Source organism: Cryptomeria japonica, chromosome 3 (genome assembly GCF_030272615.1).
Source record: "Cryptomeria japonica chromosome 3, Sugi_1.0, whole genome shotgun sequence".
Taxonomy (NCBI): Eukaryota; Viridiplantae; Streptophyta; class Pinopsida; order Cupressales; family Cupressaceae; genus Cryptomeria; species Cryptomeria japonica.
The window spans coordinates 982387005-982401895 of NC_081407.1; the positions used below are offsets into that span (position 1 = coordinate 982387005).

Sequence of the window (14891 nt, forward strand, 5' to 3'; positions counted from 1 at the left end):
TATGTGGCAGCCGGCAGACTTCTAATGGCTAGGCATTCGACATTATTTTGGAGCCCTTGTGCTGCCCATTGTCTTGACTTGCTCCTTGAGGACATAGGGAAACTAAGTTGGGTAAAGAAAGTGGTTGAAGATGGAAGGAATATCACCAAATACATCTACAATCACACATGGGTCCTGAATCTTATGAGAGAGCACACTGAAGGTAAGGATCTTGTGCGATCGGGGGTCACACGCCTTGCTACCAATTTCCTCACCTTGCAGAGCATACTTGCTACATTGCCCAACCTGAAGCGGATGTTCGTGAGTGAAAGATGGTTGGGGAGTCCTTATGCTACAAAACCTGAAGCAAAGAAGGTTGTGATTGCCATTTTTGATACTACTTTTGCCAAGATAGTGGAGGAGATCATAAATGTAAGTTTTGAAACTTTAATTGATGATTTATTATTTAATTTTCCAATATTTCAATCTGCTGATTTTGTTAGATTTTTTATATCTAGGTGTCGGAACCGTTGGTGAGGGTGCTACGAATGGTGGATGGGGATCATAACTCCATAGGGTATCTATACGAGGCCATGGATAAGGCCAAAGAGGCAATTCAACACTTGTATGGGTCAAACAAGACCAAGTATGAACCCATATGGCGCATAATTGATCAGAGGTGGAACCATCAACTCCACCAACATATTCATGCTGCTGCCTACTTCTTGAATCCCAAGTTTTTTTACTCTCCGAGTTTCAAAGCAGATGCAAAGGTTAGAATTGGCCTTGACACATGCATTCGGAGATTAGTTGATGATGAGATCCTTCGAGACCTGATACTTGATGAGTTGCAGAGCTATAAGAAGACCTTAGGGGAATTGTTTTCTTCACCTAATTGCAAACGTAGGAGAGCCACCTTACGACCAGGTAAAAAAAAACATATGTTTAATTTTTACCATTTATTTCTCTCTTTAAGATTATTGAAATCTTTACAAGTTATAAATCACATTTTGTATCCTTGCAGATTTGTGGTGGGAAGATTATGGTGCTACAACGCCTAATCTTCAAAAGCTTGCCATCCGCATATTATCACAGCCTTGTAGTGCTTCTGGTTGTGAGCGCAACTGGAGTGTTTTTGAGAACATCCACACAAAAAAGCGCAATAGGTTGACTCAACAACGCTTGAATGATTATATCTATGTGCGGTACAACATTCGATTACATGAGAAGAAGGTGCTAGGGCAAGATTCAAATGAAGCACTTGACTTGGATGACATTGATCCATATGCAGCAGAATGGGTTGCTTCTCCTGATGATGTTGATAATGATTTGGATCCATTCCTTACTAATGAGCAGCTGAGTGAGTTGGAGAGGGCAGGAGAGGAATGGGATGCGGAAGTGGCAGCACGTGAGGAGGAGCAGGGGGTTGATCATGCAACAAAGGCACCTGTTAGTGTTGAGGATGTTGCCACTACTTCAGCACCACCCACCCAGCGGCCACAATCTTTCTTGAGCTTTAGTCGTAGACGCAATTTATGATTTCTTATTTTCATTGATACCAAACTTTGAACTTGATATGTAATCAGAATTTCAGAGGTTCTTGTTTTGTGGTCTATGACTCTATGAGTCTGTCACTATGATACGTTGATATGTATTGAACTCTTATTCATATGTTGCACTTGGTTTTTGGTTTATGCTATGATACTTGCATTTGTTGCTATGTATTACCAAAAAAATTTGATTTATATATCATGGAAATCATATATGTTATACAAATTTGGTGTAAATGTGTGTTTTTGAATTATATATAAAAAAAAAATTGTATTTTCAAATGTTCGATAAAGTTGCCGAGTTTTTCGCCGAGTTTTGGCGAGTCCCGAGTTTTTAAAAAATTTTGGCCTTGCCGAGTTATTGCAAAATCCGAGTTTTTCAAGCTTGGCTGTAGGTATATTTTGGGATGCATGACAAGTGTTTGTCTTAATGTCTACTAGCTGTACTAGTTAATTTCAGTCATTCCATGTGTGTGTAAGGTCTAAAACAGCTAGCATATCATTTCTATAACAACTTTGCATTGTTAGAAGTTTTCCATAACTTCATTTGCAGCCTACAAACCCAAAGAAGACAAATAAAGAATTCACTACAGCGGCTTCAAACATTGTCTGCCAAGTGTTTGACAATATTCCTTGGGGTTCAAATAAGAGAAACAGGATCAGATTAACCAAGGGATATTACAAAAACAGTGAATGTATTCCAACAATAGAACTTGAGTATTCAGAGATAAGTAGCCAATAGATAAGAATGCCAACACTAGCTATGCTGAGAGAAAGTTGCAAGTAACAAAATATTATTAAGTACTAAAACCAATGATTTAACTACCTGTACTGTGTGTCCTCTATTAGTTTGTCCCCTGTCATATCAGTAACACTCTTATCACTTTCTGTGCCATTGACAGGTTCAAAAGCCTTCCATTTCATCAACCATTGATCAAGGTATTCCTGAAACCTATGGAAAAAATCATTTGTTTTTGCCTCTGCCTTTTGCAAGTCTTCTTGCAAATGTTGACTTTCATTTTGCAAACAAGCAATGGTCTGCTGGGCCCTCTCGAGCTGATCTTCAAGGCTGTTGATCAACCTTAGAGTCTGCTTCATCTCTTCAGCTTGTTCTCCATTGGCACTCTTAGCAGAAATATTCTTCTGCTCTGCCTTGACTAGATCTTGTCTAATAATCTGCATTTCATACTCAAATTTTAGAGAGTTTTCCAAAATTCTCTCTTCCAACTGGCTCATTGTACTGTGCTTTCTTTCTAGCTCTTGCTTTAAAGCTAAACGATCAGCTTCAGACTTTGCAAGCTCTTCCCTCAAATGTTCGACTTTGTCATGTAATTTATCTGAATCTGCAAGCTTCATTTCAAGACTGTGTGCATGCTGAACTGCTATATTTGCTTGTGCATTCTTCATTTCTATGTCCTCCTGCAAATGTCCTGTAGAAATCCATCAAAAAGAATAATGGCAACCATGTTATAGAGCTAATTGGAGACCAGTACTGATACTTATGCACATCCGCTACCATACAAAGAGGCAAAGTTTAACTTTGGTCCAAATAAAATCATATTGAAAGCAAAGTCAGATAGTACACATATTTATAGCAACTTGAATAGGAGAGCAATTTTCTATGCGATGTTAATTTAGTGTGCAATTGTACCAGCCACATTACACTGCATAGATCAGATGTGAGGTCAGTAAGTTGGCTGATATAATCACTCAGAGATGTATAATCAAACAAAAATATAATTATAAAAATTACAATTCAATTACTGTCAAATATCATATCTGCCAACATATTTGTTATTCTCTCAAAGTAATTGAATATTACAGAAGAGATAAAGGAGCTTGAATAGAAGTTTTACAACAAAGCCAAAAGATATTAGGAATTTGAAAACCTCAAGGTGAATGGACAGCTCTGTTTTCACTAAAACAATAAGATAAGCGCTGGAGCTTGGCAACTGCAACACTAACAAAGCTGTTTGATTTCTCGATTATATTGGATTTATACAATGGATGTAAAGAATGTGACAACTCATAAAGAGTCAAAAGGAAAGCATTATCATAGAATTGAGTAGATATTTACAATCAATATATCATCCAGCTAAATTTTGAAACATCCTATAAATTTCTCTGTGCTCAACCTGGCATGCACCTTTATTGCAGAGGAAGGTGTTAAACATTTTAATTTGTCCTCTTCAGGACAATGCAAAACGAAACAGCATGTAAGGATTAACCTTTCTTCAAATTAGAAAGGGAACTCCCTTCTAACAAAAATTAAACCCCAGAACTCTAACCGATCTTTGGTAATTAGTATGCAATACAAACAAACTTAAAACAAAAGCCTATATTTTTGTCCATGGGTATGAGCACAAGGCTAATCAGCACTTCTACACAATACAAGAGATTTTTTTGTCTTTTCGCATCCACAATATCTCAAATATACGCACTCTCTCCAGCTATACACAAAAGCTAAAATGTGTGAATAAAACAAAAAGCTTGGATCAAGTTGAAAACAAGATTCAGTGAATTCAATAAAGGGAATTGTATACAAAGCTAGAGTGACTGCTTATATTAAATCTACAACTCAATGCCTGCAATAATTAATAAAACCTATTCAATTTTCTAAATCAACACATAAGATAACACAGAAATAAGTTGAACAATAATTTTAACGGTAAGTAGGCATGAAATTACCATCCTTCTCCAATGCATATGTTAGTAGGATAAACATGAGTGTTCTATAAATTAAACATATTATTTTAATACCCTCCTTCATGACTAAACTGGAAGGAACCCCAAGGTGACAGTGTGCCTTGAATACTGTTGTGGTGCAAGCACCTGACAAAGATCTAAGAAAAGAGAAAAATAAACATGCTCGTCACCCATTGATACTCCAATTTGTTTGCCCATCCTCCAAGGTCATGTATATTTCAGGAAGTTTATTGTCGTGCACATTTTCTAAAGTGGAATAATACCACTTCGACCTCCAATGTACCATAAGGTGAACCCTATGAAGGCAAAGCCACAACAAGAGTTTGCAGTGCACTTTGTATGTGTGAAACCCTGGCAAGAGTGGAAAAAACTTCAATTTTGTGCCTCAAATAGACCAATGGAGGAGAACTAGCCAAAGACTGGTGTATTGGCATACACAATAAATTGGAATGTCTGTCTTGTAAACCAAATCAGAAATACTAAGAGGAGGGGGTGAATCAATATTTCAAAAACTTTTAATACAGATAAAAACAAATCAACAGAGCTGAGCTAATAAACCCTAAGAGAACACAGATTTATCTGGTGGAAAACCCTTTCGGGTAAAAAAACACAACATCAAAAGCTTTCGTAAAATAAAATGGGCACCAACCCAAATACAATAGTGAGTTGCAACGCACATAAAGAGCACCAACTCAGTACAAAAGAGGCACTGACCTCAAAAAGAGCTCCAACTCTATCAATAACAAAGAGGCTCCAACCTCTTAATAGAAGAAATTAAATTGAACTTAGAACCTCTCAGACTTTTGACATTAACATATATATCAGACTCTATAAATTTCTTGTAAAACTGAGAGGAAAACACCCTTTCTCTTCCAAAACTTTCGAAAAATCACATTTAAGTCACCTATTACATCTTCAATACAGATTGAACAAGATTTCAGAACATGAGTTTTGGATAAGTCCCCTAGCCATCTGATGTACTTGCATGTGTATCTTTGCATATCATCTTAATGAAAATCTGCAACAAAAACTGTGTGTTATTCTTCAAGAAAGACTCTGCATGTTATTCTACTCTGCAACCCAGAAAGAACTGTGAAAAAACAGTCTTCACATCAATATTCATTCTTTAAAAAATACTCTCAAACTCATATCCCCACGCATCACCACACAAAGAATGAATTGCTTTTATTTCTTATCAAAAACAAAAACTTTCAACAACCATACTCCCACTTCATCTGGAGAATACTTCAGAAAAAAAACATATTTCTCTGACTGGAAACCTCTTACGCACAGTCCAAAATTCTGTCCAAAGTACATGACACATGTGGAGAATGCACAGAAAAAGATAAGAAAATATCTGCACATACTGCAAATGAATTGCAGAAATCAGTTCAAGCCTAAACAGAGAATATGAAACTGCTTTTACACACTCAGAATATGAAACTGCTTCTGCACACAGAGAAAATGATCAACACACAGGCACAGCTGTCAGATCTGAAGAAGTCAAAACAGTCAAAAATATTCTACCAACTTGTGCAGGCTTCTGACAAACCACCAAAAATTCTCTGTCAATGTCACTAAACCGCCAAAGACAAAAAGAACAGTTACAAAACAGAGCCAACCGATCATGAAAACAAGTGGCAGCCTTGACATCCACTGACACATCTGCATAACACACAAACAGCAGAGACTGCTCTGCTAGCCATGTGGCTACAAGCAAACTACACATACGTTGACAATATATCCCACGAATATCTACAAACAAAACAAACTTCAGCCAGCAAAACGTGCAGACGTGAACACTTGGCATCCTAGAAACTTCTTCAATCAAATAAGAGGCACAACAATGACAGCCAACCATTGACATCAATGACAAAACAATTAACACATCTTTCAATAGCACCCCAACTCTATCACTAGATTCTACAACTTCATTGACCTCCTGTTAAACACAAGTAAAGCATGGCTTTGTTTCTTTGACATCAACATCTCAACTAAACATTGTTTTGTTACTAGAAATACCAATGGATCACTATAGCCAACAAAGTGTTTGGTAGTCTTAAAAGTTAGTTTATGAGTGGCTAAGCCAAAAAAGAGCAAAGATGCTACCTCAAGCTTGTTATCAAACCAAACTTCCTCAGTGAGGCTTTGCAATGACTGATGTTCAAAAGACAAATTAATGCATTCACAACTTCTCCCCAATATCAATAATTTTACACTCATATTGTACATCATGCACCATGCCATCTCCATGATGGCTTTGTTGCACCTCTTTAATGCCCCATTTTTTTGTGGAGTCTATGGTGGAATCAATTGGTGTAGAATACACTTATTCTCAAAAAAAAAATAATAATAATAATAATTGTACTACACAAAAGTGAATTTTCTACCATTGTCAGATCTAAGAGCTTGGATCTTAAACCCTATGTAAGTTACAACCAACACCTTAAATTTCATAAATGCACCAAATCATTCAAACTTCTTTTTTTAGAAGTAAACCCACATTTTACTCTAGTCATCATCAACCAGCAAACAAAAATACCTTGCACAAAGGATACTAGGAATTTTCTAGGAGTCCCTTTGCGTTCCATCCCTCATAAATAGTTAAATGTTTCCTCTTCTGCCTCCCAGCCAGACACCCTACACATATATCTTGTTTTTCCTAGATAGTGGGAAAACCTTGAACCATGTTAGCTCTAATTAGCTTGGCCAAATATTGAAGATTTAAGTGTCTATACGTTCATGTCATAAACAACTCTAATTCTATTTAATAGCTAACACATGCAGATTAGCCATGGCAAGAACAACAAACCACCTTGCATGATGCCTAGGGCAATCACACTATCCCATGTCACATCAGAAACAATGCAACTAAATTTTACTTGTATGTTAGAATTTTCTATCAGCTAACTAACAGTTAAGAAATTTCTATTCATTCCTGAAATATACCTAACATCATTTACCACAAATTTCATATCATTTAGTACAATTCTCATATCACATATCCCCTAAATTATATGTGATATGTAATCACCAAGTGAACTAGAATCCATGTGACTAGGATCAACAATAACCTTTGCATATCAGTCCTTTTAACATGTTCCTAGATGTCTCAGAATCAAAGAACCTGCAATTTTTGTCAACATTTAACTAATGAAAATGTCATGGATGCATACTCTTAATCCAAACCATAGTATTTCTCAACATTTACCACTTTAAGTTATGCCATTATTGTGCAGCATTCCTTCACTGCATGCCAAATTTGTGATAGTAATAGCACTTCATACTTACATGTTTATCTATGGCTGACACATGAGAAGAAGGAGAAGTTTTGTTTTTCATCTAAAACAACACAGCACGTGCACTTTTTGAACACCCTGAGGTAGACTCAGTTGTGTTTGTCTGCACTCCTCCAGCAGCAAATATGCATTAATCTTATCAAAAGTCAAATTTTGAATTTTGGCCAAAAAATTATACCACTCCAGAAATGTCTCAAATTAGTGTGACAGACTGTTGATGGCAAAGGCTACCATATCATTTTCATCCACTTGTTTGTTTATGGCATATAGTTGATCCCATAAATATTTCAATTTTAGATGTTCCAGGCTTCCAGCAAAGACCCCCCTCACTGAATTAGTAGAAAACAACAAATTTTTTGGATACAAAACCCAAACTTTTTCAAAAGTTTTTTTCGAAGTACATCAAAACACATTTGCAGGAATGAACACGATAAAGAGGTCATTGCAGCTATGAGGGAGATTATGGTGCTATCTATCAATGACAGTGATGCTATCTTCCAACCCATCTTATCTTTACTATTGGCTGTTTGGAAGCAAGAATGGTTTCTTTCTTCTGCCGCATTTGGGTTAATCAAAAGTGTGTTCAAGCAATGTGAGGAAAAATTGAAGCCTCACTTGAATAAGGCAAAACAGATGAAGAAGATTCTGAAAAATATTCTCCATGCATTTCTCCTATTATCCATGAGTGCATTGATGAAACCATAGAATCTGATCTCACTAAGCCAGCAAAGGAAGATGAGACAAACAAAGAAGAAGATAGAACTAACACAGTTCTATTCCAGCAGAATGACAAACTGATCCCCAATAGAAATGAATCAATCATTGCTACAGGTAATGAATGCTCAAGCTTTTATGTGGGAAATAGAGATCAATATTGATAATTATAATGAAGGGATGGAATTTATTCATTATGCTATCTCACCTTCTGAGGATTATATGGTGTCTTCTAGTAAGTCATTTGTTGTCGATGAGAAGAGTGTTCTACAAATGAAAGCAAATTAGAAGATTCACTGTGTGATAGTTCGTGTCACTTTAATGAGAATAAGCAGAAAATTTACGGCAAAATTTGAAGGAATGGTTATTGGTCACATAGGATAAGATTGTGCAGCTGTTATCAAGGGCTGATAACACTCATTAACACATTGAAGATCTTATGTGGAAAACTCAGAAAAGTATTGCAAGTGGGAATACTGGTGCACAACTGCAAACAATCAAAGCGGCATCAGAAATAATGAAATCAGATTACTTGCAGCCACTTATGGATAGGGACCTTGCCATCAAGTTCATCGAAGACAAGGAAAACCAGATTGATTGACGAACTATGCTATCAATTAAGTATGGCTCACTACTCCCTATACAAAGTAGAAAACCAGATAACTAGTGCAGCTACACCTTAGGAACAGGAAGATAATACAAGTAGGGAAATTCAATCAATAATTGGAGGGATTAATGAAATTAATAAGAATGAATTGTTGCAACATCCAAACATGGGATGCTATGTGGAAGATGATAAAATGGATAGAGAAGAGTTGGCAGAAGCAAAGAATTCAGATCAGCAAAGGGAGGTGACTATGATGGATGAACCTCTTACGATGTTAGAGAATGAAGATCAGTCAGATTTGCAAACACTAGTTGGAGATAGCAAGGTATGGAATCCAAGACATGATTTGGATGGTGATTTCCAGCCTGAGCATGTGAGTGTTGTTGAGTTTCCTAATGATGGCTCTCAAGATTCACGAGTCATACATGATACTTCTAATATATACCCACTCCTCAAGATGTCTGAAATTATCTATCATGGTATAGAAGATGTCAAAAGGACCCAAAGATTATGCAATGGGCGGATGAGAAGAGCTAAGGATACTAAGTTGTTGGCTGCCCATGCAAGACAAGAACTTCAAAAAATCGAAGAACAAGTCTAACACACGGATCATGTGAGACATCAAAGGGAAGGGAATCAGAATTCCCTATTTCCTCGAAGGGAACGTACTATAGAGGTTAAACATTTGATGAATAAGCCTCTTACAGCCAAGCATATAGAGCAATCAGAATTGTATAGACATGAAATAAGGCATAAATCAGAAATTTCATGTTGTGCTAATCATTTTGGGCTTAACAATGATGAGACATATCATTTGGGAAGTTTAATAAAGACTCAAACCATGATGGAACAGGAGAAGGTTGTGCCTACATATTTTCTATCAGCTAGTAATGGATTGCAAGCACAAATAGAAGAAGTCAAGGATGAATTGGTGTTGATTAGGAATCCAAATATCGTTGAACTGTTTAATATGTTGCTTCGCAACTCTGGACATGATGTTGTCCTAATCTCCGAACGGGCAGGAAATTCTGATTTTCTGAAAATGATCAGTAGTCCTTTGTCATCACATGAGCCTAAACCCGAACTTTGCAACAAAGACACTCAAGATTGGATATACAAGTATGTCGTTAAGATCGAAATTTCAGATTTGCCACAAATTGATTTTAGATCAGCAGACGAAAATAAGCACGAGTCAATTGGTGTGTTGACACACCACTCTTATGATGAGGATCCTTTTTTGCAGTGTTCCACGGGCGTTAGGGATGGGGGGACGAGGGGGACGCGTTTCCGGGACGGGGGGACCAAGGGCCTAAATTTGGGGACGGCGGGGGGACGGCGGCAGGGGGGGTGGCGGGGTGGTGGTGCTCATATATATACATATAGTACTTGAAAAACTAGTTTTGAAAAGATGTATAACTATATAACAGTATAAGAATTAGATTTCAAATGAAACTATAGGAAATACCAAGATTACTTAGATTAGTAATACTAATTGCTAAATGCTAAATAAAATTTGACAAATGAAATTGTCAAATTGGAGATTTCTCATTTCTATCATATGAATATCGAAAAAGGAAAACGAAAATACGAATATCTGATGCCATTGCAAAGTCTATAATAATAAAGATGATTACATAATTCATCATTACAATGACTAGCCAAATACAAATACGTGTAGCAATAGCATTACAAAAGAGACTAGAGTCAAAGACAAAATGACAAAACTCAAAATGTAGCTAATGGAGGCCTCTAATCATCTGCGAACTCCTCCTCACTGGAACTGCTGGACTCTTGAAGATCAACGTCCCTCAAGCTCACACGAACTAGCCCTGTATTTGAAGTGGTAGGATCATCCTCATCAATCTGTGAAGGCTCCTCTGGCTCTACATCCCATCGTGCCGCTGGACTCTCCTTGTACACGAGTGTCTTGTGGTCTATGAGACGCAAAGCACTGTGTACAGCCACAAGCTTCTCTGCTCTCTTAGAGGTAAGTCTGTTCCTCTTAAGAGAGTGGATGAAGCTATATGTAGACCAGTTCCTCTCAGCAGCTGAAGAACTGGAAACCTGGGATAGCAGACGGATGGCTAGAGTGGTGGTCAAAGATTTCGGGCCATGACAAGTCCACCACAAAAGTGGGTCCTCCTGTGCCATAGTGTCTATATCCATCTTTGCCGCATCTGAATAACCTCTAAGAGTGGCAAATCTTCCCCACTCAGTGCGCATTGTGTCGGCATCTCTGGAATCAAACATCTTCTCTATGCACCTAAAGAAACCCGCCTTCACCTCATCATCCTCAATCGGTGTCATTCTACCCGGTCTAGCCTTGTACCACTTAGGATTCAAGGCAAAGGCAGCCATATGCAAAGGAGTGTTCAACTTGTCCCATCTACTCTGAATGATAGGCCGGATTTGCTAGTTGTAGAATGCTAGAGAGGGGTCCTTCACTCACACAGCAGCCCTCATCTGGTCAAGCATAGAGTCAATGCACTCATACACCTCTCCAAGGTTAGGTGCATCCCCATCCCCATATCTGATCACCTGGAATACTGGAGAAATGATGGAGACAATGTATTTCGCATTAGTCCAAAACACATCACTCTTCACTATCTCCTTCACCCTTCTCCCCTGCTCTATCTTGGCCTCAGCCCACCTATTCCACTCATTAGTCATAACCATGAGTTGTAATGCCTCTTGCAACTCAATCATTATCTCCAAGAGAATGAAATAGGATGCATATCTAGTCTCAATTGGTTTCAAGAACTCCTTCTTCGCGAAGGTCCTGAAGAGTGCATGTGAAGTGTGGTGGTTGCAGATAAACATCTGCACATCTCTCGCATCGGTGACCACTCCTCTAATCCAGTCAATCTTCCCCATGTCCTTGAGTGCATTGTTCATGGCATGCACACAACATGGGGTCCACCAAATGTGTCTATAGGCTGCCTCAAGGAGTCTCCCTGCTGCTCTACACACATAGGCTACATCTGTCACTACTTGGACCACATTTTGTGGCCCAACCTCCTCAATAGCCTCCCTGAGGACCTGAAACTGGAAATCAGCATCTTTACGATGCCCTGTACAATCAACTGCTCTAAGGAAGTATGGGCCCTCTGCACATGTGACCATGACGTTGATGAGTGGACGATGGCTAATGTTCGTCCACCCATCCATAACTATGCTGCACCCCGATGCCGCCCAACATGCCTTCATCTTCTCCATCAAAATATTGATCTTGGAATAGCTTTTATCCAAGATCGAGGTCCTCATTTTCGTCTCCCCTGGTGGCACATAAGATGGTCCTCCCTTGGCCACCATATCCATCATCTTCTATAATAAGGAGACCGTGTAACATGAAATGGAATGCCATTGGCAAAGAAGAAATTGCCAATGGATTCATCTATCTCATCTCTCAACTGCACATTAAACATATCAGCAATGGGGTTGCTCTGTGGTGTATGCAACCTACGTTTCCCAGCCCTGGCAGCAGTAGAAGTGGAAGTAGATGGAGATCCAAACATCATTCCTCCCGCCTGCGAAGCATGAGAAGTATGTGGCACTGGCACATTCTGGTTGTCGTGAAGTGATGCCCTAGCAAACAAAGTAGTAGGCATTGAAATATTTGTGTCATCTGGAACCCCCCAAAGCCTGTTAAACTCAATTTTGTACTGTATATTTTTGGGTTCCTCCAAAAACTTACAATGTTTCACGCCTTTTCCTCTCCAAAACAGAAAGTGTGCATTCACCCTGCTAATGCTACCGAACCATTCTCTGTCACAAATATTGCACTTCCACTTCCTTGTTCCCCCACTTGAATGTGATGCAGTGCCTTGTACTGATATTTGTGAAGCAAACTGTTTTAGAGGAGACTTAGGATCAAAATGACCCCTAGCATATGGTGCCAACAACTCTGAAGGGCAATCTGTACTAGCTGGTGCACTTGCCATAGAACTAGATTGGGCTCCAGGATCAGCCCCATGGTCACCCCCCTCATTTTCAGGTTCATATTCTGAATCATTCTCACTATGAGAATGGATTTCCATGTCATCTTCACTCGTGCCTTGGGAGCTCATTGTGAAATTGACACTGCATTTCACAAAATAAAAATAAAAATAAAATCAGCCTTGTTTAACAATATATTTTTAAATTTTTTTCCTATTCATCTCAAAATGAGATTTGATGTTGAATCTTGAGGGCAAAATGATGAATCATTTTGCCCTCAAGATTCAACATCAAATCTCATTTTGAGTCTTGAGATGAATAGGGAAAAAAAAAAAAAAATGACATAGAACAATGAAAATCAGAAAGTAAAACAAAAAAAAAACAAGAAGAAGTTGAAAAACCCTACCTTGTGCTTGAAAAATCTCTCCAAAATGTAGAAGAATCTTCTTCTTCCTCTTCTTCTTGCTTCTTCTAGCTCCTATCACGCTTGCAGTCACTTTTCTCACCCCTTCAATCAATCTTCTTCAAGTATTTCCTCCTCTTCAAGTTGCTGGAAAAAAAATCAGTTTTCCAAAATGAGAGTGAAATCCAAAATAAACATGCTTTTGTGTTGTTTTGGGGGGTAGGGTGGGGCCCACATCCAATTAGGGTTACCCCTTAACCCCCCCCAAAAGGCACATGTTTTAAAAAAACTTTAAAAAGTGCCTTTTTTCGCGTGGGAACGCGGGAGACGCCTGGGCGTCTCCCCGTCCCTCGAGAGACGCCTGGTAGGGTGGGGCCCACATCCAATTAGGGTTACCCCTTAACCCCCCCCAAAAGGCACATGTTTTAAAAAAACTTTAAAAAGTGCCTTTTTTCGCGTGGGAACGCGGGAGACGCCTGGGCGTCTCCCCGTCCCTCGAGAGACGCCTGGGCGTCTCCCCGTCCCTCGAGAGACGCCTGGACGTCTCTTGAGGGACGGGGAGACGCCCAGGCGTCTCCCACGGAGATGCCCAGACGTCTCCACGTCTCCCTGGGAGACGCGGAGACGCGGGGGACGTCTCCACGTCCCGGTGGCGTTTGGGTGGCGGTGGCGGGACGGCGAGGGACGTCGCGTCCCCGTCCCCCCGTCCCCAAGACGTCTCTGACAGGGGGACGCGTCCCCATGGAACACTGCTTTTTTGTGAACATGGGGACACTCTTGGAGAAGTCTTTAATACACTATTCCCTCATGATGCATTAATGGAGCAAGGAGCTGTTCCATTTTCAGGGAATCAGGTATGCATAATCATTGTTATTCATGTTGAGTAGTTTTTACTTAGAGTAGGTAAGATTTAGCTTTGCCTTGAAACATGACACGATGACTTACATATCAAAAGAAGCATTTCAACCTTAATTCATTGGGTTGTGACCCACATATTGGTGTTAGACAACTGTTATGTAATACTGATCACAAAGATTTCAGATTATCCTTTGGGACAGCAGTTGGAGAAATTGGGAAGATTTGTATCATCTTTTCCTTGTTGGAGGTTGGCACATTGATGAGCCCCCATCATCCCTTGTCATTAGAGGCATGGTGAATTGGCATGACTGACCATGCACTTAAGATGATCATTTTTCACATCCATGGGAGATCATCTGGAGTAGGAGAGTCGTATGCTAATAGCTCTTCAAGATATTTCTATCCTCTCGTGCTTGATGAATATGAAAGTGTGATGATTTGGGATCCTAGCATTGGTATGTTTGGTACAGTAGTTCATTGGGATCGTGATGTGTTGTTTCACAATTCAAGGCATAGTGATGGTTTTATCAGAGTGGAGCAACGGAAGTTTGAAGAAGATGTACAGGGGAAGACATACTGAGGTCCTAGATAAATTTGGGATCCAGGCATTGGAGGGAACATTTCAGCTTAATGTAGATTTGATACAGGTGATTGCTTGTGTGCAACCAATCTTGGGGAGGGCAGATTGTAATGTCCCCTTCTTAGCCAGTGTCAGCCAATCAAGGTTAGTCTATCATCAGGTCCTCGTAGACTAACAGGATGGGCAGAGGACCCATGTTGGGTTGATTCTCAAGGTTCAGACAACAAAAGTGAACTTTATGATACAAGTCACCTAATAT

At 39.2% G+C, this 14891-nt stretch overlaps 1 protein-coding gene across 4 annotated transcripts in view; it reads right to left on the minus strand.

Annotated features, from left to right (window-relative positions):
* LOC131076207 (uncharacterized) overlaps positions 1-14891 on the minus strand; it is a 150436-nt gene that overhangs the window by 78207 nt on the left and 57338 nt on the right. For all 4 annotated transcript variants that reach the window (XM_058013264.2, XM_058013265.2, XM_058013263.2 and 1 more), the window contains one exon: positions 2356-2959. In XM_058013264.2, the coding sequence (XP_057869247.1) occupies positions 2356-2959 (604 nt within the window). The remainder of the gene's footprint in view (positions 1-2355; positions 2960-14891) is intronic.